General features: G+C 43.0%; 1 protein-coding gene across 3 annotated transcripts in view; it reads left to right on the plus strand.

Annotated features, from left to right (window-relative positions):
• Positions 1 to 24,206, plus strand: part of INTS1 (integrator complex subunit 1) — a 2,399,836-nt gene that overhangs the window by 2,095,675 nt on the left and 279,955 nt on the right. For all 3 annotated transcript variants that reach the window (XM_044089756.1, XM_044089757.1, XM_044089758.1), the window contains exon 41: positions 23,005 to 23,197. In XM_044089756.1, coding sequence (XP_043945691.1) covers positions 23,005 to 23,197 — 193 coding nt within the window. The remainder of the gene's footprint in view (positions 1 to 23,004; positions 23,198 to 24,206) is intronic.

Consider the following 24,206-nt stretch of genomic DNA (forward strand, 5'->3'; position numbering starts at 1 on the left):
GAAGATCAAACAGTCAGTCCTGGAGCAAATTTGTAAATATTCAGCCAGTCATCTAGATTATGTTTAGAGAAAGGTAAGAGTCATAGTGTTTAACATGCAAAGGGAGTTATTTCAAAGGTTTGGAAAGTGCTGCACTGTAAAGGTGTCCCTTCACAATGTTTTGTTTATTTGGTGGCAAAGATTTTGGTGCTTGGTCTTAGTAAACAAAGAAATGGCAGAAAATGATGGCTCAAATGAAAAAAATGCAGGATGCTTCCTGTGAAGCATCCTGCATTTTTTTCATTTGAGCCATCATTTTCTGCCATTTCTTTGTTTATTTGATTGATTTTTGGCTATTTTTCATTTGCTTGGTCTTAGTATTCATGGTGCCACTGGACTTGCAGTTATAGAAAAAGTTCAATGCAACTAAGTGGTTTATGGTGTGGTAAATGAGACACAGATTCCCCATCAAAAGCCTAATATGACATTGAAAGGGATTTTGGTTCCATCTTTTCTTAAGGAACTTTAGGCTTGTGATCATTTTGGTTAGGAACCGTTGGGGTCTCCCAAATTGCTTGATATGTTTAGTGAACTATATCCCAATGAGGTCATTGTACCCAGTATGATCACACTTCCAAGATAGCCAAACACTGAGCAACATGTTATAGTCCTCCCTGTGTGAAAACTGCAATTCTTGAAAAAAGCCAGTAAATCTTCGCTCGTTGGATACAATTCACTTGCTGTCTGGTAATTTCAGCCTGAATGGCAGCAAAGACGAAATTTGGAGAATGCAACAGAAAATCAGTCAGAAAATGAGTAGAGAGAACTCTAGCTGGGAAGAATCTTCCAGTTGTTCAGCAAAAGTAAAGTTAATAGTTTCAGCTTTGGTACAGGAGATGGCTTCCAGTAATTTAAAGGAAAAAAAAAATCAAATGCACTGATAGGTGTTTAAAGTAAGTGATACACTAAAGTTATAGTATATATCTATCTGTATGTAACTATATATTTGTATCTTTCTGTTTGTGGATGTGGGTAAATTGCTTGAATACACATTTGCCTGACACACAATTGACCTAAATATGTTGACCGAAGATGTGATTGACAACACATTTGTGTGAAACTAATTGGACTAATCACAAATAATTGATAGAGGAGAAGTAATGGTAAATAGTCAGGGAATAAGTTGTTTGGAACACAGTGTCTACCAAGGGAATGCTTTAAGTAGTGCAACCTCTAGAGACTCATCTGTGCAGTATATAACACAGATAAGTGCTTTTCATAGTAAATCACTGCTGGTACAATGTCTTAGTGTGGACTGGCAGTGTTTCTCTGGTTTTGAGAAATTTCTCCCGTTTTATAATTGGTGTAACCATGGAGTTGGTATATATAATCTGGGGGGGGGGGTTCTTAATTGAAAAGGCATATAGTGTGTGCTGCCAACATGGTCATGAGAAAGCAGCCTAGACTTAACGTTTGTGAAGATGCAGACATACCAGCAAAAAGAGTTGCTTCTGACAAAGCTGTGGCAGAAAGGAAATGTAATGAAAATTGGGGACAAGAGAGTGTTGTAGAAAATTATTATTCACTTTACACTAGACAAAGAGAACAGGTTTATCACAGTAATCAGTCGACAAGCAAATGTGAGATTCAAGCTGCTGTATTCGTCTTTACATTATTTTTTCCTGAAGGATCAAAGCACTTTTTTGATGAAGAATAGATTAAGGAGTTTGACAATTGTAGCCAGAGTGACAAAGCAAATGGAAGGTGGCTGTGCTTCTCATTTCACAATAACAAAGCCATTAAAGAGACTTTGCCAATGAAACTTTTTCCATTTTTCCAATGCAACATTCTTGAGAAACAGAAAAAAAACAACAGGATCTACTCGTGTTGGAAGATGGAATTGATCAAGAAGACCAATAATATTTGAAATTAGTGAATAAATGGAGACTACTGTAAAGCATCAGTCTCATTACATGTAGGAGTAAGTATGTGAAATGTGGCTTTGTAAGTGGCTGAAAAAGACTGGAAATTTGCTGATTGTGTTAAGCTGGTGAGTGAACGGTAAATCATGTACCCCATTTTATGTTGTTAATGATTGGAAGGATACTGAAGGGACTGAATAAGTAACTGTGTAAAGCAGTTTTTGTTCTTGTTAATATTTATATATGATTTTCTTGATGCAAGTTAGATGTTATGTTGTAAAGCAGTTTTGTATAAGGTGCATTCAGGGATATTTAAATGTGAGGTGGGAGGAATCTTATCACTGAGTGTTGCATATGCTAAAGATATTAAAGCAAGAAAGTGCTTTTTCTTAGTTGTAGTATTCCACTGCAGCAAGGCAAGAAAGGTTGGAAGGAAGCATGTTATAGTTAATATAATGTTATGATCATATGCATCTGAGATGGAGAAATATGTATTGATCACATTATGTGTAGAATTAAGATGACCCCCCTGCCCCCATTTTTACAGGGTGGATGTAAACTATAAACAAGTTTTTTAAGCAAATTGGTTTGAAAAATAAGACAAAGTGAATTAAATGGTACTTTTCTTGTATTTGCAATGTCATTAGCTATTTTTAGCAAATAATTTCAGTGAGAGATGAAGTCTACAGGTCCAAGCAGTTAAACATGAGAGGTCTGAGCATTGTGATCTGAGTGAAATTTGCAAAGATTTCTTCATGAATCTGCAAAGTTAATAGCTTTTTTATCATTACTGATTGCTTTACTTGGAAATTAGCTGCCTGCATGTACAAACAGTTAATCCTGTGACCTTGAAACACTCTGTACTGAGAGAAATGTATGAGGTGCTGTTTTACATATATAGGAGGGGAACAGAGATGCACAAACGTGGTTACCCATGCTTTGTATATAAGCAAACCCGCTCAGTTTAAACTCCTCCATAGGGAATGCTATCTGTAGTCTCCCACTATCCATAGCTTCTCAGCAAGTTTACACATAGGTCAACACCACTGCAGGTCATTTTACAGTGTACTACTAAACACTCTCACTTAGACCTTTAAATGACTCTCCCCTACTCCTTCCTATCCCATAAGGATCTGTATTAATGGATAGGTGCTTCCCAGTCATCTCTGTTCCTACCCTGATGGATGTGGGCATACTGAGACTGTGTAGTAACTGCCTAATGTTCACTGACAGCCATTTAATTTTAGAACAGACAAACACAATATGTGAGAGATGTAGATACACAATGTTATTGGAGGCAAAGCTCTCACATGCACACATGAAAAATGCAAACCAGGTTGTCAACGTTAAACCTAAAACACTCACTACCAACACTATGGAATAAACACAAATACTCACATATGCACTGGTACTCGCATGTAATCTAGCCAGGAGTTGGGATCTGCCACATCAAGTATGTACTTACGTCTTTAAACTACGGGTACCAGTATGACACAGTCATAGTTCATGTGGGCGTAAGTGACCTAAGACTTAAATCACTGGACTATATGAGGAGAGACATGATGGAACTCTGTGAATATGTGTCCTACGGGGTATGAATCTAGCCTTGAGAAGCATCCTGCTTTCACCAGTGGTGATGCCACCATATCAGCAAAAAAATGATTGACTTCAACAATTGGCTAGGTTTCTGGTGTCAAAACAAGGGGATCCAATATCTGTCGGTCTGGGGAGACATGATCGACAAAGCACAATGCTATGCCAGAGATTGTTTGCACTTGTCACCACTTCCGGATACTGGCAAAAACTTTATCTATCTCCATAGTGCCTTTTTTAGGCTGTGTCAAGTTGTTAAACCTTCTAGCATAACAAAAATCTCTCACAACTATCTAAAGGTACTCCTGATAAACTGTAGGAGTTTAAATAAAAAAAACTGCATTCCCTTTAAGCACTCCTCACCCTGGAGAACACAGACATAGGTGCATTCACGGAAACTTGGGTCAGAACCATGGAAAGCATCCCTGCTATCATAGGCTACAATGCCTTTCATATATTTCGATCCCCCTCAGTTCAGGATAAAACAAAGGGAGGAGATGTCTCATTGTTTATAAAGAACAAGTACATTGTTAGACTGGTCCAACAACATGACTCCTTTAAGCTGCTCCATGCCTAATAAGCATAGGTATGACCCCCATAATCATATCCTTGCTAAGATCCCCTAACATGAGTCTGGAAAAGCACACATTCTACCTAAACTTACTGGAATCTCTTAACATTCAGCCTACACCATACTTTTGGGTGACTTCAACTACCCATCCATAAACTGGGAGACTTGTATGACCCATAATTCACTTGCTTAGAGGTTTTTGGACTTTATCAATGCAAACACCCTGGAGCAGCTAGTTAGCTCCCCAACTAGAGATATGAATATCCTAGACTTAGTACACTTGACCATGGGGGGATGCTGTTCCCTCCCATGCATTAATTCCTCCCTGGCAAGATCTGACCACAGAAATGATCTCCCTTAATATGTAAACTAAACTAGAACCCCCAAACAAACTCCAAACCTGTTAAGAACTTTGCTAAGGCCAGATGTTAAGTTGTCTATCTCGCCTTCATTCTTGCTGGATGGGTTCGGAGCCGACCTCGGCTCCGACTCGGCCACTCTAAAGCTCGAGAGTTGGTTCCACCGGCTCGAGGCTCTCCTTATATCCCACAATGCTAGGCGATAGTTACCTCAGATCTCGTTTGTAAGCTAACCCCAGATCTCGTTTGCCGCTACAGCTTCGAGGTTGGTTATTCTACCGGTTCCTGGTGAGTTTTAGCTTTTTCTATAAAAAGTTACTCTTTTTACCCCTTTTTTAGTTTAATTATTCTTAAATTAGTGTAGTTCATTGAACTCTATCCCCGAACCTAATTTTTTTTCCCGTTTCTTGTTAAAAGAACTTTTAGTTCTTCCCTTGGGCCTTAGGCCTTCCCTTCCCTAGGGAGTGTTTGTGTAGTGTACTACTGTTTATTGTACTTTATTTTAGTATTTTTACTAAAGTTTGTAATTTTGACAGGGTATAACTGGTGTGTTTGAGTGTGTGTTTGTGTTCACCAGTTAGGCTATGTCTAAAGAAGCAAAGGTCTCCGGATTCAAGAAGTGTGATGCGTGCTGTCAGAAAATGTCTCTGACAGGCGCTCACACTTCTTGTGTCTATTGTCTGGGGCCTTTGCACCTGCAGGACTCCTGTGCTGTCTGCCATGGCTTCAGCCCCAGGGTCCTGCAGGAAAGGAAAAACAAGCTTATTTTGAGAGGCTTGTTGAAACCTGAGGATTCCCTGTCTGTCTCAACAGGGAAGCCCTCCAAGGCATCGAGGTCTTCGGCTCCGGCTTCTGAGCCGAGACCTCAGGTTGTTCAACCTTTGCCTTTATCGGCTCCGGCTGGAGCCGATAAGACTCAGTCCACAGTTTCTGTGGCTTCCTCGGCTCCGGCCGGAGCCGAGGTTATCGAGGTACCCGTGTCGGCTCCGACAAGATCTTCGGAGCCGACAACCAGAAAGAGGTCTAGGTCACCTTCTCTTGGCTCCGTTCATTCGGCTCCAGGATCTCCCCTGCTGTCTGAACGGGCCAAAGGTCTCATTCCTCTAGGTCATCGAGGCTGTCCGATCATGACCTTCAGAGGGTGGTGAGTCGACTACTCAAGTCTGAGGCACTAGCCCAGATGCTTCAGAGCCCGACTCATCAGTCGGTGCCTGCCCGGTCCATCAACTCTTTCCTCCTTCGACTCTCTTGAGTTCGGGCCGGGTCGTGTCGGAACCGAGACTGTGGTCACCTCGGGCCGAGACAATTGTCTTCGGCCCCGTCGTTGGCTCCGTTTTCTTCCATGGAGGAATCTCGGCGCCGGACTTCCCTCGTCGGCTCCGAGGGGTGAGTGGCATCGGACCCTTGTCCGACCCCCTCTCCCTCTCGGTGCTTCGGCGCTGGTGAGTTCGGCTCCGACATCGGCCTCGGAGCCATCACTGTCGGTGCCGAGGGGGTCCTTAGCTCCTCGGGCGGGGACCTCTGGCTCTGCCTGACAGGGGTGCTTCGAGGTCATGCGGAGTGTGTTAGAGCCTGGCTCTACTCCACAGTCGGCTCCGTCAGCCCCTCCTCTATGCTGCCTCAGGGTAAGTCGACTCACTCCCTCATCCTGGACCGCAGAGAGCCAACTCCTCAGGAGCTCCCTTTGGGATTTCATCCTCTTCGAGGCCTCTCCTGATTTGGCAGAAGAGCCCCCTCGGAAGAGGAAGTGCAAGAGGAAGCACATTGACTCACCTGAGTCTATCACGTCGGACACAGATCTGGATGATTCTGAGGGTTCCCCGTTCCCCTTCTGAAGATGTCTCATTTGCAGACATCCTGGAGATCCTTAAACAGAGGGGAAATTGGCCAGCCCTCAACCCTTCGGAGGATGAATCTGTGTATCTTGAGGCGTTTGGCTCTCGTCCTTCCACCTCCTGGGTGTCCCCTTCGACCCCCTCATGCAGGTGGTTGCTAAAAGGCATGGACGGCTCCTGATTCAGTGGACCCCACTCCCAGGAGACCCTCCAAATTCATCACAGCTCCATCAGACAAGGAATTTTTATCAAAAGGAGTCTCTGTGGATGCTATGGTGGTAGCTGCCGCCACAAAGAAGGAACTGGCTGATCCTTCAGTGCCTGTCCATCCACCTAACAAGGAATCTAGGTCCATGGATAGGTGCGGAAGCGGATGTTCTCCTCAGCGACATTTACTATCGTTCGCTGAATTACCTGTGCCATTTCACTCGTCTTCAAAGGGACTTGATCAAAGAAGCGAGTGAAATGCTGAAGGACCCTACAGCTACGGGTTTCCAAGAGAAAATGAACACGCAGCTAGCTATCCTTAATTCTATTTCCAACTCCTCCATCGCCTCCTCTCTTATGCGGCCGATGGAGCGAGCAGAGCCAGGAACAGGGGTAGCCTTACGTAGGCACGCCTGGATGCGGCTATGCAATTTTGCGGAACCTTTCAAGGCGTCTTTCACGAACTCCCTTTGATGGATCATCTCTGTTTGGTCCACAAGTGAAAGAAACCCTGACTAGGTGCGAGACTGATGGCAAGACCCTTTCTGCCGTCGGAGTCCGTTTTTCTACTCCTTCTAGGCCTTACCCCAAAGGCCAGAAGGGCGGAAAGATGTGGTTCCGTAAACAATCTCAAGGGACTTCGCCTGACGCACAGAGTCGGTTCCTCGCCAGAGGCAGAGGGGGGAACAACAATGGTAGACGTCGCCCTAGAGGCAGAGGGGGTCCGCAGAACCAGGGCAATCGAGAAACGTCCTCCGATAAGCCCTTTCAGCATCCCTGAGGTGTTGCCCGACTGCCCATCTTCGGAGGCAGTCGGGGGAAGATTGTCACTGTACCCAGAAGCCTGGCTATCCTTGACACAAGACAAATGGGTACAGTCCATCATTTCCGAAGGTTATTCTATTCCCTTTCTTCGTTTTCCAAATCAGTCAAAAAAATCCCTTCCAGATGTTCCACCCGCTCAAAGGGATATAGCAGCTTTGGAAATTTCAAAACTGCTTACAAAAAGAGCTATTCAGCCAGTGCCAGCAGACCAACTAGGATCCGGAATCTACTCAAGGTTCTTTTTAGTTCCAAAGAAAACAGGGGACTGGAGACCAATTTTGGATCTCAGTATCTTGAACAGATCGGTCAAGAAAACAAGATTTCGGATGGTCACGCTGCAATCCATTCTTCCCCTATTGGGAAAAGGAAACTGGATGTGCTCTATAGACCTTCAGGACGCGTACTATCACATAAAAATGAACAGACGCTCCAGAAGATTCCTCCGCTTCAGGCTGGGAACCAGTCATTTTCAATTCAGGGCCCTGCCCTTTGGTCTCACCACTGCCCCGCGTGTTTACCAAAAGCATGGCAGTGGTAGCTTCTCAGCTGAGGCGACAAGGATTCCAGGTGTTGCCATATTTGGACGACTGGCTCCTCACAGCTCCCACGAAGCATCTCCTTCTGATGGCCAGAGATTACACTTTTCGCCTGTCAAAACTGGGTATCTCAATAAATTGCGAAAAGTCTGTGTTGTCGCCTTGTCGTACTATTACCTACATAGGCAAATTTAGATACTGTAAACATGTCTGCAACACTAACGAACCAAAGGATATCAGACATTCAAAAATTGGTATCACTACTTCTCAACAACAACAGAGCCAAAGCCAGGTTAGTTCTAAAGGTGTTGGGAATCATGGCAGCGCCATACCTCTCCTTCCATTGGCCAGATACCACATGCGGATCCTTCAGTGGATGCTTTTTCTCAATGGTCATACCAGGAACTTCCAATGTCTCACACCATTATGATAACGCAAGCATGCAAAAGCATCTCATGTGGTGGATGTCTTCCCCAGCTCCTGTTGGGGAGACCATTTGTTCCACCTCCTCCGGTTGCTACTCTGACAACGGATGCCTCCCTGATCGGGTGGGGGCATTATCAGGGCAGGACAGTCCAGGGCACATGGCAACCAAGCGAATGCCACTTGCACATAAATGTTCTGGAGATGAGAGCAGTGCTTTTAGCGTTGCAAGCCCTTCAAGACTCTCTTCCCTTGGGAGCGATTGCAATCCAGACAGACAATATGTCTGTAGTGTGGTACATCAACAAACAAGGCGGAACCAGATCTTACCCCCTGTGTCGAGAAGCACTCAGACTGTGGCACTGGGCGATTTCTTCTCAGCGTTTTCTGATAGCAACGCACATCCCGGGAAGTCCAATCACATTGCGGACAAGTTGAGCAGAGCTATTCTCATGCCTCACGAGTGGTCTCTGAAAGACTCTGTAGTGAGAGAGATTTTTCTCAAGTGGGGTCAGCCTTGCTGCGATCTTTTGCTACTCCCCAAAACAGCAAGTGCAGAGAATACTTCACTCTATTCCCTTTACCAGGCCAACCCAGCAGGGACGCTAGTCCAAGTTTGGCCCCGGGACTTCTGTATGCATTTCCTCCTTTCCCACTGATCTCTCAAGTAATACAGAAAGCTATCGCTCAGAAGGCCTCATTGATCCTCATTGCTCCTTACTGGCCTCGGCAAGTGTGGTTCCCCTTTCTGCATCGATTTCTTTTGGAGCGACCGTGGAATCTGGACCTAGTTCCAGATCTTTTGATCCATCAGTCGGGTCAGTTTCATTGCTCCCTCCCCTCTCTGAACCTCACTGCTTGGTTCCTCCACTTCCAACCGTAGCCAGGCTTCCTCAATTATCTCACTCTGTTAGAGATATTTTGATAGCTTCCCATAAATCTTCCACTCGAAAGATTTATTTGAGTAAGTGGAAACGCTTTGCATATTGGGCACAAGGAAAGGACATAGATCCTTTCACCGCTTCCATCCAACTAGTCCTTGATTTTCTTGCTGAACTCTTCCAGGCAGGTTCATCTCCATCTACTCTTAAGGTTCAATTGGCAGCTATTTCTAATTTCCATGTGGGTATTTCTGAATCTGCCCTAATGTCCCACAAACTCTGCAAAGCCTTTTTGAAAGGAGTTTTTCTTCTCAGACCTCCTGTAAGAAATCCTCCTTCTCCTTGGGACCTAAATTTAGTTCTTGCTTCTTTGATTCTTTCCCCTTTCGAACCTGCAGCTTCATGTTCCTTAAAGTTATTATCATGGAAAACTCTCTTTCTGGTGGCTATCACATCAGCTAGAAGAATTTCAGAACTTCAAGCACTCAGTTGTCGTTCTCCTTACCTTGTGTTCCATAAGGACAGAGTTTCCTTACGAACTAACCCGTCCTTTTTGCCTAAGGTGGTTTCAGCATCAAATCTAAACCAATGCATTGACCTCCCTGTCTTTTTCCTGGAGTATTCAAATAGGTCTGAACAAAAATTACACTGTCTGGATGTTCATCGTCAATTAAGGTACTACTTGGACAGGACGAAACAATTCAGAAAATCTGATCAGCTGTTTGTCTCCTATCACGGAAAGCAGAAAGGGACTTGCAGTTTCAAAGGTATCTTTATCCAGATGGCTAACATCTCTGATTACCCTTGTTTATGAGATTAGACACCAAAACTGCCTAATAAGCCTAAAGCCCATTCCACCAGAGCTTTGGCTACTTCTCTAGCCTTCCAAGACAGACTGCCTATTGACACCATTTGTGCAGCGGCTACTTGGGCTACTCCTCACACTTTTGTTTCCCATTATAAGTTGGATTTAGCTTCTAGGCATAGAGCTAATTTTGGTTCCACTGTTCTCAGGAGTCTGTTCCGTTAGGCCACCGGGACAAGGTGCTAGGGGCCTTGGTCCCATCCAGCAAGAATGAAGGCGAGATAGACAACTTAACATATAGAAGTTATGTTCTTACCATAACGTTCCATGTTAGTTGTCTTCTTCTCGCCTTCTTCTTGGCCCCACCCTCCTTCCCCTGGCCTGGACAGACCTAGAGGAGTTGTGATCGTGACCTCTCTTTCTACCACCTCTTTCTTAGCTATATGCTATTATGCATATTTCTTGTTTCAGGATGTAGGTCACCCTTCTTCTTCCTGTTGTTAGAGGTGGATTCTGTTTTTTACAGTTATACTGTTTCTGTTATAAGCTGGGGTTAGCTTACAAACGAGATCTGAGGTAACTATCGCCTAGCATTGTGGGATATAAGGGGAGCCTCGAGCCGGTGGAACCAACTCTCGAGCTTTAGAGTGGCCGAGTCGGAGCCGAGGTCGGCTCCGAACCCATCCAGCAAGAAGAAGGCGAGAAGAAGACAACTAACATGGAACGTTATGGTAAGAACATAACTTCTATTTACCTCAAACTAAGTGACAGCTTATTAAACTTCCAGGCCCCTCCAATCCCAAATGACACTGAGATGTACTCTAAGCTGTACACAAAAGCACAGTAAAGCCACATTCATTGCTACACAGAGGGCAGTAACTGTCTGATCCCTAACCAAAATAGGCTGTTCAACAAAAGGAAAAAAAACATCTCCAAAGCCAAGAAGCAACAGACAAAATAGTGCAAAAAGACACCCACCAGACTAAACAAATTTAGGGAGCTGGTCAAATCTGCCAAACAAACCACGAGGCAAAGATAGCTGCCCCAGGTGAAAGATAAGCAAAAGGCTTTTTTTTTTAATTATGTTCACAACCTCAGGGGAGATATTCAGGAGTGTGCCAAGTTAATCATGAATGGTAACACTTACACTCAGCCTGAAAGTGTAGCAGACCTTCTGGCCGACAAGTTCAGTTCAAACTTCTCCTACCACACCCAAAGAAATACCTACAACCATCCCTCTACTGGTCATTAAGAGGAAACAGGTCCTTGCTGCACCTGCTAAAGCCAAAACGCAGCCTCCATGGGTCCCGACAACATTCCAGGATGCTTCTTAAATAGCTTAAAATAAAATCTATCAGGGCCACTAAAAACGCTGTTTAATCACAGCCTCCGGACAGGCTTTGTCCCAGAGGAATGGAGGACAGCAGCAGTCGTCCATCTGCTCAAGGGGAGCCCATCAACTGAACCAGGGAACCACAGAGTTATAAGCTTGGCCAGTCTTGTTTGCAAGGCCATGGAGAGAATTATCCTGGAACTGATCAATAAGACACAGGAAATCTCCAAACACTGGACCAGACCCAATTTGGCTTTGTTAAACGGAGTTCTTGGCTGCTGAGTCTTGTGGACGTTTTCAAGGAAGTCACCAGAGCCATGGATGAGGGTTAACTCATACACACTGCTTGTCTAAACCTGGCCAAAGCTTTCGACAAAATTAAATTCACTTCTCAGGGATCTTGGATAACCTTACTGAATTAGGCATAAACCCCTACATCATCAGATGGATAGCAAATTAGCTCACTGACAAGACACATGTCCGGATAGGTAAATTCACTTCTGATAAGAAACCTTTTACTAGCTGTGTTCCACAGATGTTCAGTGTTGGGAACCATCCTGTTTGGTATATACTTCTCTGAAATGAAGCCCAATGTTGGGGCCTCTGGCTTACCAAGTTCGCGGACAACTGCAAACTGGGAGCAATCACTGAATCCCCAAACTATGTTGAACTCCCTACAAACAGGGTTAAAAATGACAAACGAATGGTGCCCAAACCATGGTCTGAGACTAAATGCTAAAAATGTGCATTCATACTCTTCTATAAATCAGATATCCCTCCAAATTATAATATTGATATATATATACCCCTAAAAGTAGACCCAGTGGTGAGTGACCTAGGAACATAGATAGTAGCCTAAACTTTGACCACCAGATAACTGTAGTAGTGAGGAAATCCTTCTGTGGGGCTCAATTTGTAAGTAAAGGCATGGCATCAAATTCAAAGGGTGTCATAGTGCCATTGTACTCAACTCTCATCAGGCGCATAATCAAGTACATTAGTCCCTTCTGCATGTGCCTAACCAGGCGCTTATACCAATTGGAGTGGCCCAAGATTTTCCTCACTAAAAATACAAATCATAAGATACATGTCTTATGTAAACTGACTAAAGGCCATATCCCTTTACTCGGTCTCATATCATTTATTGAGAGGTGACTTAAGTCTGACTTTCAAGGCATTCTGTCATCCAGCCCTGATAAATATGTTACATATTTGCAAGAAAACTTCTATAAGGATTATGCGTTCCATGGACCTGAACCTTATTTGTGATTCTAACAGAACTTGCTGGAAAGACAGATTTGTATCTCAAAGGCTACCTCGTCTGTGAAATAAACTTCGCATCTCTGTAAAACAATGCTCATCCTCAATCTCTTCAAAAAGAGTTTGGATAAATGGATAGAGAACCGAAAATGCACTCCAAGGGTATTGTCCATGTCCCTTATGGACAGAGGCAGTCTGTAAAATGACTCAGGGCTCCAACACCCAAAAACCCACTACCCTGATGCTACCCCATCCCTCATCTGGGGAATTAAAATATAGTATTGTCATATCCTGGATGTTATTGGCTAGGCTTGTAAAGGCTGTTGTGCCATTAGCCCTGTAATCACCTATGAACCTATGAGAAGAAGAGATAGCAATCAGTGTAAGTGGAAGGATGCTATGGCTGTAGCATGTGCTTTAGCATGGGTAACATTAATTTTAAAACAGATAATGTGTGTGCGTCTGCAGCCATCAATTTCAGGCAACTACCCCTATATGGAGAAGCAAATTTCATTTTGTGAGAAAGTACATAGGTTTGTTGTTTGTTTGCTTTTAGAGGATGGAGGGTTCTGAAAGTCTGTTTAGTTTTTTGTTTGAATGTTTTCATTGAAGCAAAAACTCTTGAAAAATGCAAAGAAGCTACTGCATAAGAGATCGGCCTGCCAAACATTAGTATGCGCACCTAAGCTAAAAGTTGAAACACATTCCGTAGAACTGTGATGTATAACTTAACTTTCTAATGTAGTGGTTGCTCTGTCCATGTTATCATGGAATGTAAATCGTCTTATAAGTATATGAATTATGTTATGATATGCAGGGTGGAAATAGCAATATTGCAGTAGACACATTTGAATAGAAATGCATATGTGAATTTGACAAAAATAAGAATTCACATTAGACATTCAACAGAATTTCAGGGACAAAGGAAAAGGCGGGTAATAATACTGATTTACAGAGGGGCTCCAATAGTGGTAGAGGAAGAAGAATGGACAGTAATGGTAGATTTGTGGTAGTAAGTGGTTATTTACTTGATTTTCCAGGATAAACTAGCTTTTCTACCTGGTACACAGAGAGTAATCATTTTTGCAAACATTTTGTTACCCCAATTTTGCATACTTTTCTCTTCTGACACAGGAACAGCTCTGCCTGGTGGTATGATTACATGTTTACTAATATATTAGCTGCTTTCTCATTGACAGATTTGGAGAATGCACACCATGATGCCTGTCAATTAGCATTTTTTCTATGAAACACTAGTCAAGTTACTTATTTTTACTTGATGGTTTGTATTTGTTCCAATTTCTCTGTTATAGCAAAAAATATCAGATTTTCTCTCTGCTGTTTTCACTCTCCTGTTCAGACAGTCTTTCCTTCATTTCAGTCTCTGATTTCAGCAGTTTTATCAACTCATCTGTTTTTCCCATCTTTTGTTGTTTGACTTTATATTATATTCTAGTGTCTCATTTGTTTTAAAAACAGTTGAATATATTTTATTTTTTCTTCTAAATTGCTAGAATTTATTTTCTATGCTAAAGCTGAGACTTGGACTTTTTTTTTATTGAACAATTTGCAAGGTTTTCCCAGCCAGAGTAATTTATTCTTTTCTCGCTGACTTTCACTTACTTTTCATCCTCATAAATTGCTAATTTTTTTTTTTTTTTTTTTTTTTTTTTTTTACTGTTTCTCAGTTTTTACACTGCTGTGGGAGAGCTCTTATCAACTCGGCTCACATTTTAGTCTTTTTAACATCTGCATTTATCCCTGCCACTTGGAAACAAGCTGTATTTATTCCCTTACCCAAAACCACAAATCCCTCAAGACCAGCAGACTGTCATCTAATCTGAAATTTGCAGCCCCATGCCATAATCTTGGAAGTTATAGTCTGGCCCTAAGGTTTAGACTTCAGTAACAAGTGTAGCTTAATTAGCTATTCTCACTATGGTTTTAGTAATTTGTTCTTATTTTTATGTCAATAAATTGCTAGTATGACAACAGTCATCATAACTGCATATGTAGCAGTAATAGTTTCACTGCTGCAGTACATTCATCAGTGTATGGGATATAATCACAGGTGGATGTCAGTTTTCAGTCAGACATGAAGAGCAATCTGATATCCTCGGGTAAGGTGTGGGGTTACCCTCCATCACTCTGTTGTCATTACCAAGAAGCTTGTCTTTTTTATTTATTTTTATTTATTTATTTTATGAAGCTAATGCTTAACACAAATGTACCTGCATGAAAAAAGGAGACACCAAGTGCAACATAATAATCAGCCAAATAAGTTTAAACCCTGCCCCTTTGTAACCTATACCATATGGAAAATGCAAGTCTTCAACTGAAACTAAACCCCTGATAAATACATAAAGACATATAATCCCTGGACAGAGAGGGGCACTGTATGTAAAATATACTAAGGAAAAAAGGTGGGAGTTCCTACTGCAGCAGTGATTCTTTCATTTAAACTTCTCTGTTTATAGTGATTACTGTCAGACAGCTATCCTTTGTTCATCATAAGGATCATTGCTGTGGGCTTCTGTTGATATTCTGAGGACTAAAAACACAGTACTTAAAACAGCAAGATTTGCAGTGCAGATATGTATGGTAAGTAAGTTGGAGACTGCAGTACCTGAGCATATTCACCTTACTCTGAGGTGCAGTAGTTACAGTATCAGTATATATAAAGAAGCAGGGGTAAAGAGAGTGCAGGGAGCACAGAGTCTGGCAAAAATGCTTTAATATCATTAAAGCAAGCTTCACAATGCATTCATTGTATTCCCTTGAGAATCACACCTTATTTTTCGTATTTGTAGGATGCAGTTACTGGTCTCACTTTTGAAGGGGAGCCAGTTGCTGCAGTATATTCATAAAATGAATGGTAAAATTCCAAGAAGTTCAGATTCTTGGCCCTGGACCAGATTGAAAGGCTTACAGCATTGCTTGATGTCTGTTAGCCCTACTCCAAAAACTGGGAGTCCTGTTTGCAGTGCTTGAAAAGGATGAATATAGTTAAAAAAATTATTTGAGAATAATCACTGCTGAGGAAAACAGTAGTAGAAGCAACTTGTGGTATATACGCTGACCTCTCCTACCAGGCAGTTTTCATGATATTGTAACAGATGTAACTCAGGTGGCCAACCATTTCGAATAGCGCCTGCTTTGATACTGGTCTGCCTTATCTGTCTAGTATGAGGAAGAAAAACTGCTGGTCAGATCACCTGAAGTGTTTGAATTGCTTTTGCATATCTGCAGTGAAACAAATGCTTTTTACTTTATTCTCAAGTGTTGGATAAAACATGGGAAGATGGCTAGACTGATCCATGTATAGTATGGAACCCATCTTGGACATGAAGGAAAAGTTGGTCTTGAAGGGTATCTTCTCTTTGTGGAAGATTGTGCATGATTTACTTTATAAAGCCTGCAGCTGTGATAGTTGAGGTAGTGTGTACTAAAACCAGTGCATTCCAGGTGTTTCATAGCAGGTCTGTGTGCAGGTTAAAGAAGTGGAAGAATGAGTTTAGCCATGAAGTTTGAGGTCCCAGGCCAAAGAGATGGATCTTCATGGTGGTCCTAGGTGCAAATTGCCCACTGGGAGCAGATTATGAGCAGAGTTGAATGACTTGGGGGGGGGGGGGGGCACAGTGGCAAGCAGACAGAGTTGGCTGAAAGATGCACATTAATGGATTACTAGGTTAGCCGTTGATTAAATAACTTTAAAAGGTATTCAGACACATGGAAATGATGTATGGTGCTGGGTTAAACAGTTTCTTCCCACACCAATGTGTGATGATCTACTGTACTTTCATAATTATGCAGGACTTTGTTGTGTGTGGTCCTCTTGCCTGCTGCACATTGTAGGTGACTTTGTATGTGACCTGAAATCAAATTCCAAGCTGGGTGCTTGATAAGGCAGCAAGATGTGTGCGTATGTTTGTTTAAGTGCCAAACAATGGCTTAGCCAGCATGGGAGGCTGATAAGCAGTCTAATACCCTGCATTTTTGAGCACTAGTGGAGGAGTAGGTTTTGCAGGATGTAACACTATGGATCAGGAGTACATGCTTGGTTCTGCCAAGCTGTTCACAGTAGCCTTTATGGGCATGTGTTTAGGAGTGCATGCACATAGCATGAAACATTGCAGTGATGTGAGCACTTACATTAGTTGACAGGGTGTGCGTGTAAGGATTAATATGAATCCTGTGTGCTCTTTGTTGTAGATGATATGGATACGGGGAGATGTTGCTAGGTAACTCCCTGGCCTGGAAAGATTTAAGGTCCTCCTTAAAAATGGAAGGCCCAAGCCCAGTCTAGGAGGGGAAGCCAAACTCTTGGCCCATTAGCACAAGATCTGTAGGCTTACGGAAAAGTAGATGCAGGCAAAGGGAACAAATAATTTTTATAAGTTCATAGGTAGGTACTAGGCTATTGGCCCAAGGGCCTAAGTAAGCCTACCCAACAAGGTTCCCTGCCTTATGCCATCCAAGAAAGTTATTTTCCTGTGTCCCTGTCGAGCAGAGCTACATAAGTGATCCCCAGGGTGTATTCCCTATTTCCCATCTACTCACCAAGATTTTTCTTGAAGAGTGCTAATGAGGAACTTTGCTTGACATAGGTGGGTAGCTTGTTCCAGAGTATGGGAAGTCTCTGGGACAGGAATCTATCCCTCCAGCATGTCCTGTTTATTGTGGTGCCAAGGTTTAGGTCCCTAGAGCGTGCAGCTCTGAGGGATTGGGCTTTCTTTAGGTGTAGCATGTCCAACAGCTCTGGGTTTGACATAGCTTTATATGTTAGGCAGAGATCACCTCGGAGTAGGTGATATGCTACGGAGTAAAGCTGGAGTTTTTTTGAAACGGTCAGTGTAGGGCATCTGTTTGAGGCCAATAATCCTCTTTGTGAGGTACTTCTGTGGCCTTTCCAGCTGCTGTAGATGTCTTGTGAGGTACATTCCAAAATGGGCGTTGTACTCTATAATGGGTCTAATGAGTGTCGAGTAGAGGGGAACAATGACCTCTTTTTTCCTGGATGTGAACCCTTTTGTGATGAGGTGTGCCACATAGAAGGACTTCCTGACTACTGTGGCAATGTGATTATCAAAGGAGAGACTACTGTCCACCTAGGTCCCAAGGTCTCTTATCACTCATTCAGTGTTAAGTAGACTGCTGCCTATGTAGTAGTTCATGGGTACAGAGTTTTTACCAAAGGGGATGGCAATGCACATTTTAGCATTGAGCTTGAGGCCATGGCTCTGACACCAGGCATCTTTCTCAGTGAGGCCCTTCTGTAGGATATCCACATCATTTGGGGACTTGACTATGGCTCCTAGTTTGCAGTCATCTGCGAACTTCGTTAGCCAAAGGCCTTCTGTGTTAGCCTGTATTTCAGAGAAGTAGATACCAAACAGGAGAGGTCCCAGGACTGAACCCTGTTGTACTCCCCTTGTCACAGGTTTGAAGTCAGATTTGGAGTCTGCAACTTTTACAGTGTGGGTTCTGTTAGTGAGCCAGTTCGCAACCCATCTTGTGACATAGGAATTTATACCTAGTTTAGTGAGTTTAGCTATAATTCCAGAATGGGGGATGATGTTGAAAGCCTTGGCGAGGTAAAGATAGGCTGTGAGAACCACCTTATCCTCATCTAAGGCTTTGGTGACTGCCTCAAAGACGTTGATCAGGTACAGGATGCATGATCTGCCTTTCACAAACCCAAACTGGGTGGGGTCCAGAATTTGGAGGTTACCAGTGCTTTGTTTATGAGTTCCATGGTGATACGTTCCATGGCCTTGCAGACCAGGCTTATCAGGCTAATAGGGCGATGGTTCCCGGGATCATTGGTGGCTCCCCCTTTGTGGAGTGGGATAACTGTTGCTGTGTGCCATTCAGTGGGCACAAAGCCTGACGTGAGGCTATGACTGAACATGGTGCTTAGGTGGGGAGCCAGTTCATTCTGAAGTTCATGTAAAACGCAGCCTAGGATGTTGTCCAGTCCCATGGATGCTGTGTTTGTGGCTTTAGAGACTGCAGCTTTTACCTGCGTAGGTGTGATTACAGGTACTCTGCATTCTTCCTGTATAGATATGGGCCCTTTAGGGGGGTGAGAGGGGGGTAAAGTTAGTACTGAACCTATCTGCCATGATGTTGGCAATATCAGTTGGTTCTGTAATTTTCATGCCATTGTGCTGTAACTCAGAGCAGATCTGGGTGTTGCCATTGAGATTCTTGACATAGCTATAGAATGCTTTGTGGTTGTCCTTAGAATCGGTGGCGATTTTGTTTTCGTAGCTAGCTTTGGAGGATCTTCTAAGGGATCTCAGCTTCTTACTGAGGCTGACCAGTGAGCTCCTCCACTCATGGGATTTTACTCTCTCTTGCAACAGTTTCTTCCTTCTGTTGTACAGTTTGTTTATGGCAGGGGACCACCAGAATGGCTTCCTTTTTCTGGAGGATAGCGTCTTTGTTCAGTTTGGGATAGCATGATCTAGCACATGTAAGTGCTTATAGAGTGCATTTGTGTAGATTTCAGCAGTCATAACTGTATTGTCTATCTGCATGGGTGTCATGAAGTTCACCACTTCTGTCTTAAGAAGCATGAAGTTGGCTTTGGAGAAATGTTTTACTGTGGTTTCCTAAATGGGGGTGGGGGCAGGATGTGGATATCAAGGATGATTAGCTTATGGTTGGATCTGACCAACGAGGAGTTGACTTCAGGTGTGGAACACTGGTCACTCATGTTGGTAATGACTAGGTGTAGGATATTGTTGCCCCTGGTGGGGGTGTGGATAAGTTGATCCAGGGCATTGGAATTTATGAATTCCAGAAAGCGTTGAATGAAGGAGTTGGTACCCGAGTAGTTTTTCCAATTAATGGTGGGGTAGTTGAAATCGCCCATTACTAGGGTGTTTGGTTGAACCTTAATATTTTCCAGTATATCAAGAAAAGAGGAATGGGAATCCCGGGGCATGGTGGGGGATCTGTAGCAAGCTACAATTTGGATTGCAGCTTTGCCCAGAGTTAGTTGCACGTGGATAACCTTGGATGCATTATGCTGAGCAACTAGCCTGGAGGTGTGGATATCCTTAATGAATATGGACACACCTCCACCTTTGGTGTTCCGGTCCAGGTTAGGTGGCCGAAAAGTGTGGTATGAGTTATAGCCTGGTAATGCAGAGGTGCTCTCTGGAGCCTTGAACCAGGTCTCAGTCACTGCACAGATGTCATCTTCCTCTTCTTTCGGCTTTTCCCGGTTAGGGGTTGCCACAGCGGATCACCTGTCTGCTCATGATTGGCAGTGGAGTTTTACGGTGTTGAGTTGCCAGCCCAGTGCCCAATCTTCCACAGAAGGCACACACATGCACGCACTCACGCCAATTTAGTGTGCCCAATCCACCTACAGCATGTCTTTGGGATGTGGCACGAAACTGGAGCATCTGGAGGAAACCCACACGACCACAGGGAGGACATGAAGACTCCGCACAGAAGGCACTCCAGCCGAGGATCGAACCGGAGAACCTCTTGCTCTGAGGTGGCAATGCTAACCGCTGCATCACCGTGGCCACCCACTGCACAGATGTCGATGTTCTGCATTTTAAGGAGTGCCTCGAGGGAGTGCATTTTGAGATTTAGACTTCTAGCATGGAGTGGCATTACCCTCAGTTTTAGCTTGCCTGTTACAGTGGTGAATTTGTCATTTGAACCTTGCCTAAAAAAAAAGGCACTATAGGGGCGGCAAGAGCCTTAGCCAGTATCCGGAATCCCAAGGGAGACAGGTCATCTCTGGCAAAGCATAGTGGTCTGTCGACCTTGTCGTCCCAGGCAGACAGATACTGGATTGCCTTAGAATGACACCAGAAACTTAGCCATTTGTTGAAGTCAATCATTTTGTCCTTGTACTACGGTATCATTCTGGGTGATGGCAGGATGCTACTCAGGGCTAGGGTCATACCTGCCTGGGCTACAAAATCGGGGAGCTCTTCCATGTCTCTCTTCATGTAGTCCAGGAAGGTACGTCTCAGGTTGTTCACACCAACATGGACAATGACAGAGTCATATTTCTACTTGTTGTGGAGTGACCTGAGTGTGTGGGTTATGTGGCGGATTCTTGCACCTGACAGGCAGCTGACAGTAACCTTCTCCTTGTTTAGCCTGGTGAGTGGGACATCAGTGTGCCTGACTATAGAGTCACCTATGACTAGTGTGTTGTATACGTTGTTTTGCCTTATGGGCTGTGGTTGAGTGGCACACTGAGTCTGTGGGCTGTGTGTCATTTGGGTTGGGTTGGGGGGTGGTGGTTGCTTGCATTTCTGCTTTAGAGGTCTCTCTTGCTTGAGCAGATTATTATTGAGAGCCTCCGTGAATGTTTCTGTGTGTGGATTTTCGTGGTGTAGGTTTAGTGGGAGTATGTGATGATTGTGGTATGGTGCAAGTGTTCACTTTCTCCTCTTGACTGTCAAGTTCTGTCTTGGTTGGAGAGAGCTTTACCTCCAGTTTGGCTAGATAAGTGCATCTCTCACAGGTTGTAGTGTACGTGAGGCAATTGCTACATTGCCCCAAGATGCCCAGATTCATCAGATAGGAGAGAACACTGGAAGCTGACCCTTGGACATGCCTGAATAAAAAAATATTTTCCTCTAGACAAGTGAGGAAAGTGAGTACAAGAGCTTTTCTCTAAGCAAGTGAGGAAAGTAAGTAAAAAAAACTGTTTTCCTCTAGGTATTGAGGAAGGTTGAATGCTGTAGGAATTTGTAGCTTATTTAGTGCTTACAACAAGTTTGAACAAGTGCTGAGCGCGAATAAGCAAATTCAAGTGCTAAAACTATGAATCTGTATCTGGACTAGACTAGTTACAGGAAAGAAACAAGTGCTAATGTGGGCTTTTAAATCAGAAAATGAGAGAGATGGAAAAATTGCAATAACTACAAGTTCTGGGCCAGAAACCACTCCATATGTGGTAGATAGGTTATCTAGTGCTTACCACTCCCAGTTTCCTTGTCTGCTTCAAGAGGGCCCCTTGCCATCAGTGCCTTAGTTGAGTTCTCTATGAGGTTGTAAATGAATGAGCTTGAGATCTGTGACATGAAAGTTTCTTAGGTTTCACACAGAGAGATGAAGAAGCATCTTGGAAAAAAAATCCTGGTAATGAGTCCTTGAGCAGAGCGTTGTACTTGTTAGTTTATTCAGTAAATTAATGGGATGTAACCACCATTCAAAGTCAATGGGGTACCACAAAACTGTTTAAGCGTAGCAGGGCCATTTAGTTTTTCCATCAGCACTGGTATTCAGTAATAAATGACTCGTGTCTTCCAGGAACTTGTTTATGTATTAAAGTACTTTGTTACAAACAGAACCGGACCATTTGTAACATTAAAAAATTCAATTCTTGCCAGTACTGAAATAAGCAAATGGTTCTCGGTGCCAAAGAAATAATGTAACCACAGAGCTTAAGGGAAATAAAGACAGATGAGCTGAATGAATCTAAGAAAGCATAGAAAGAAACAGCAAACATCTCTAATAAGTCTGGCAGCTTTCACGTCAAGAATAGGAGGATGATTCATGTAAGAGTATGTCTAAACCTTCAGCAGTATCTGAAGCAGCAGATTTCTGAATCTTCTGCCACCTGGGAAACATTCAGCAACTTCAGGGAATCTTTTTTTTTTTTTTTTTTTACCATTTATTTCTCTGCTATCCCCTTGGAAATTCTTTAGCAGCATCTGTTGTGGAATAATGTAAAGGACTCCCACCCCTTCTAATTCCCAATTTCTTCCTTTCAGAATGCACAAACAAGGAGATAAAAAGATTGAGCTCAGTCTATCAGGTGAATTGCGAAGAATATTTGCTGTGAATAAGTAGTGGGATGTCATATTTTGGTGCCCCCCCAACTTTGCACAGTTTTCTATGTTATGTCTCTCTCAAATTCAGAGGTATGAGTACTTCCAGCACATGCCATTATGACACACTGGACTAAGATGGTATGACCAGCTCCTGTGACTTAGCATGAATTTCATCATATGATTGAGTACAATCTGTAAAGCAAATATATACACATGTGAGACTAAGGCAAATCCATATACCACCTACCACCACACAGTATAGTGAGAGGGAATGACAATAAGGATCTTCTGCAAAAGGCCTCCACTTAGGTCAGCTGACATGGAGGTGTATTTCGTTTGTAGCTGACTTAAACTAGTTGTATGGAGTCCTGTACAGTTTTTCATTGTGAGCTATGCATCTGTTAGCTCCATTTTCCTTTAATGTTTGTGTAGTCTAATGATCTTGTCCTTATTCAGATTGTAATTGTTGATTATTCTTTAGTAGGCATCTCTTAAGAGTCCTGAGTAGGTATTCATTTTCATTGTTTTGTTTATTTCCAGTAACTTTGAATGCCTACTGTGCACACCAGCCTACAGTGTTGAGTATCACAAAGTTGAAAGTACAAGTTATATGAGACTTTGTTAAATGTTCTGTTCTCTCTTTTTCTCTGTTAACAGACAGCTGCCAATGATTGCAGCACAGCTGCATGGACGAGTTCACCTGAAGTTCCAAGAGTTTCGACAGCAAAACCACCTGACTTTTTTTACTCATGTTTTGGGTATCCTAGATTTGCTACAACCACAGGTGTTTCAAAACAAATATCGAGCGCCACTGAGAGACTGCCTGCTCTCATCTGTACAGCTTTTGCAGGTATTGTACCACTAAAATGCACAGGCTAGTTGGATATGTTTTTTTTTTAGGTTAAGACTATGAAAGAAACCCTGTACATCAGCAACATACAAAAAATTCCAATATTTCTAGACTTTGTTGCATACTTGTGAGAAGTGTATATGTTCTCCTGTTATTTCTGTTGTAAATTGCGTATCCAGTCTCTATTGTCAATTTTTTCTAACCTTCTCTGATTGGTTTGTATAGCTATCATGCAGTATTTTATATGTCCTACTAATTATCCATTTTGAACAGCAGTTTCTGTTCATTATTTAACTAAAAACTGTCAGAACAGGTCTTTCACATAGGATTCCCATATCCCTTTCTCTTTGCCTATACTTTGATATCGATCCTTTGTAGAGAAGGCAGTCTCTAGACTGCAGTCCAGATATCTTGGCCTCATCCCATTCTATTACCTTTCCCTCTCTAGTTAATTGCTCCCAGTACCTTGGTTCCTCTGCCAGTTTTCTCCAGTAAATTCCAGAACCCTCTTGCCTGTTCTGTGTACCTGTACTTGCAGTCATCCCTATCAGCAAAATCTCCTGTCTCCATTCTCATGTTGGCTTAGTTCTTAAATACTTTCTAATATTTTAAGATCATAGGAGGTTACTAGGCTAATGGCCCTGGGGTCCTTACAAGCCTAGCCAAGAGTTTATCCCCAAAAACGAAACTTCAGTCAACACCTGTCGCCCCTGTCAATGAGGGACAAAGGTGGCACCCCTGGGACAAATTTGTGGTTCCCATCCACTCATCAAGGTTGCGCTTGAAGAGGGTCAGCGAGGTACTATGTTTGACATTTATAGGAAGTCTGTTCTAGAGATGGGGCAGCCTTTGGGAGACCAACCTGTCTCTCCAGCAGGTTTTGTTGATGTCGCATATTAGATTTAGGCCTATCAAGTGAGTAATGCACAAGGAGTTAGACTTCCGGATATGGAGCATCTCTAGTAGTGCAGGGTCCGATATTGCCTTGTAGGCAAAACACAGATCACCT

The sequence above is a fragment of the Protopterus annectens genome, chromosome 12.part0, assembly GCF_019279795.1.
Source record: "Protopterus annectens isolate FY-2018-M chromosome 12.part0, PAN1.0, whole genome shotgun sequence".
NCBI classification, from domain to species: domain Eukaryota; kingdom Metazoa; phylum Chordata; order Ceratodontiformes; family Protopteridae; genus Protopterus; species Protopterus annectens.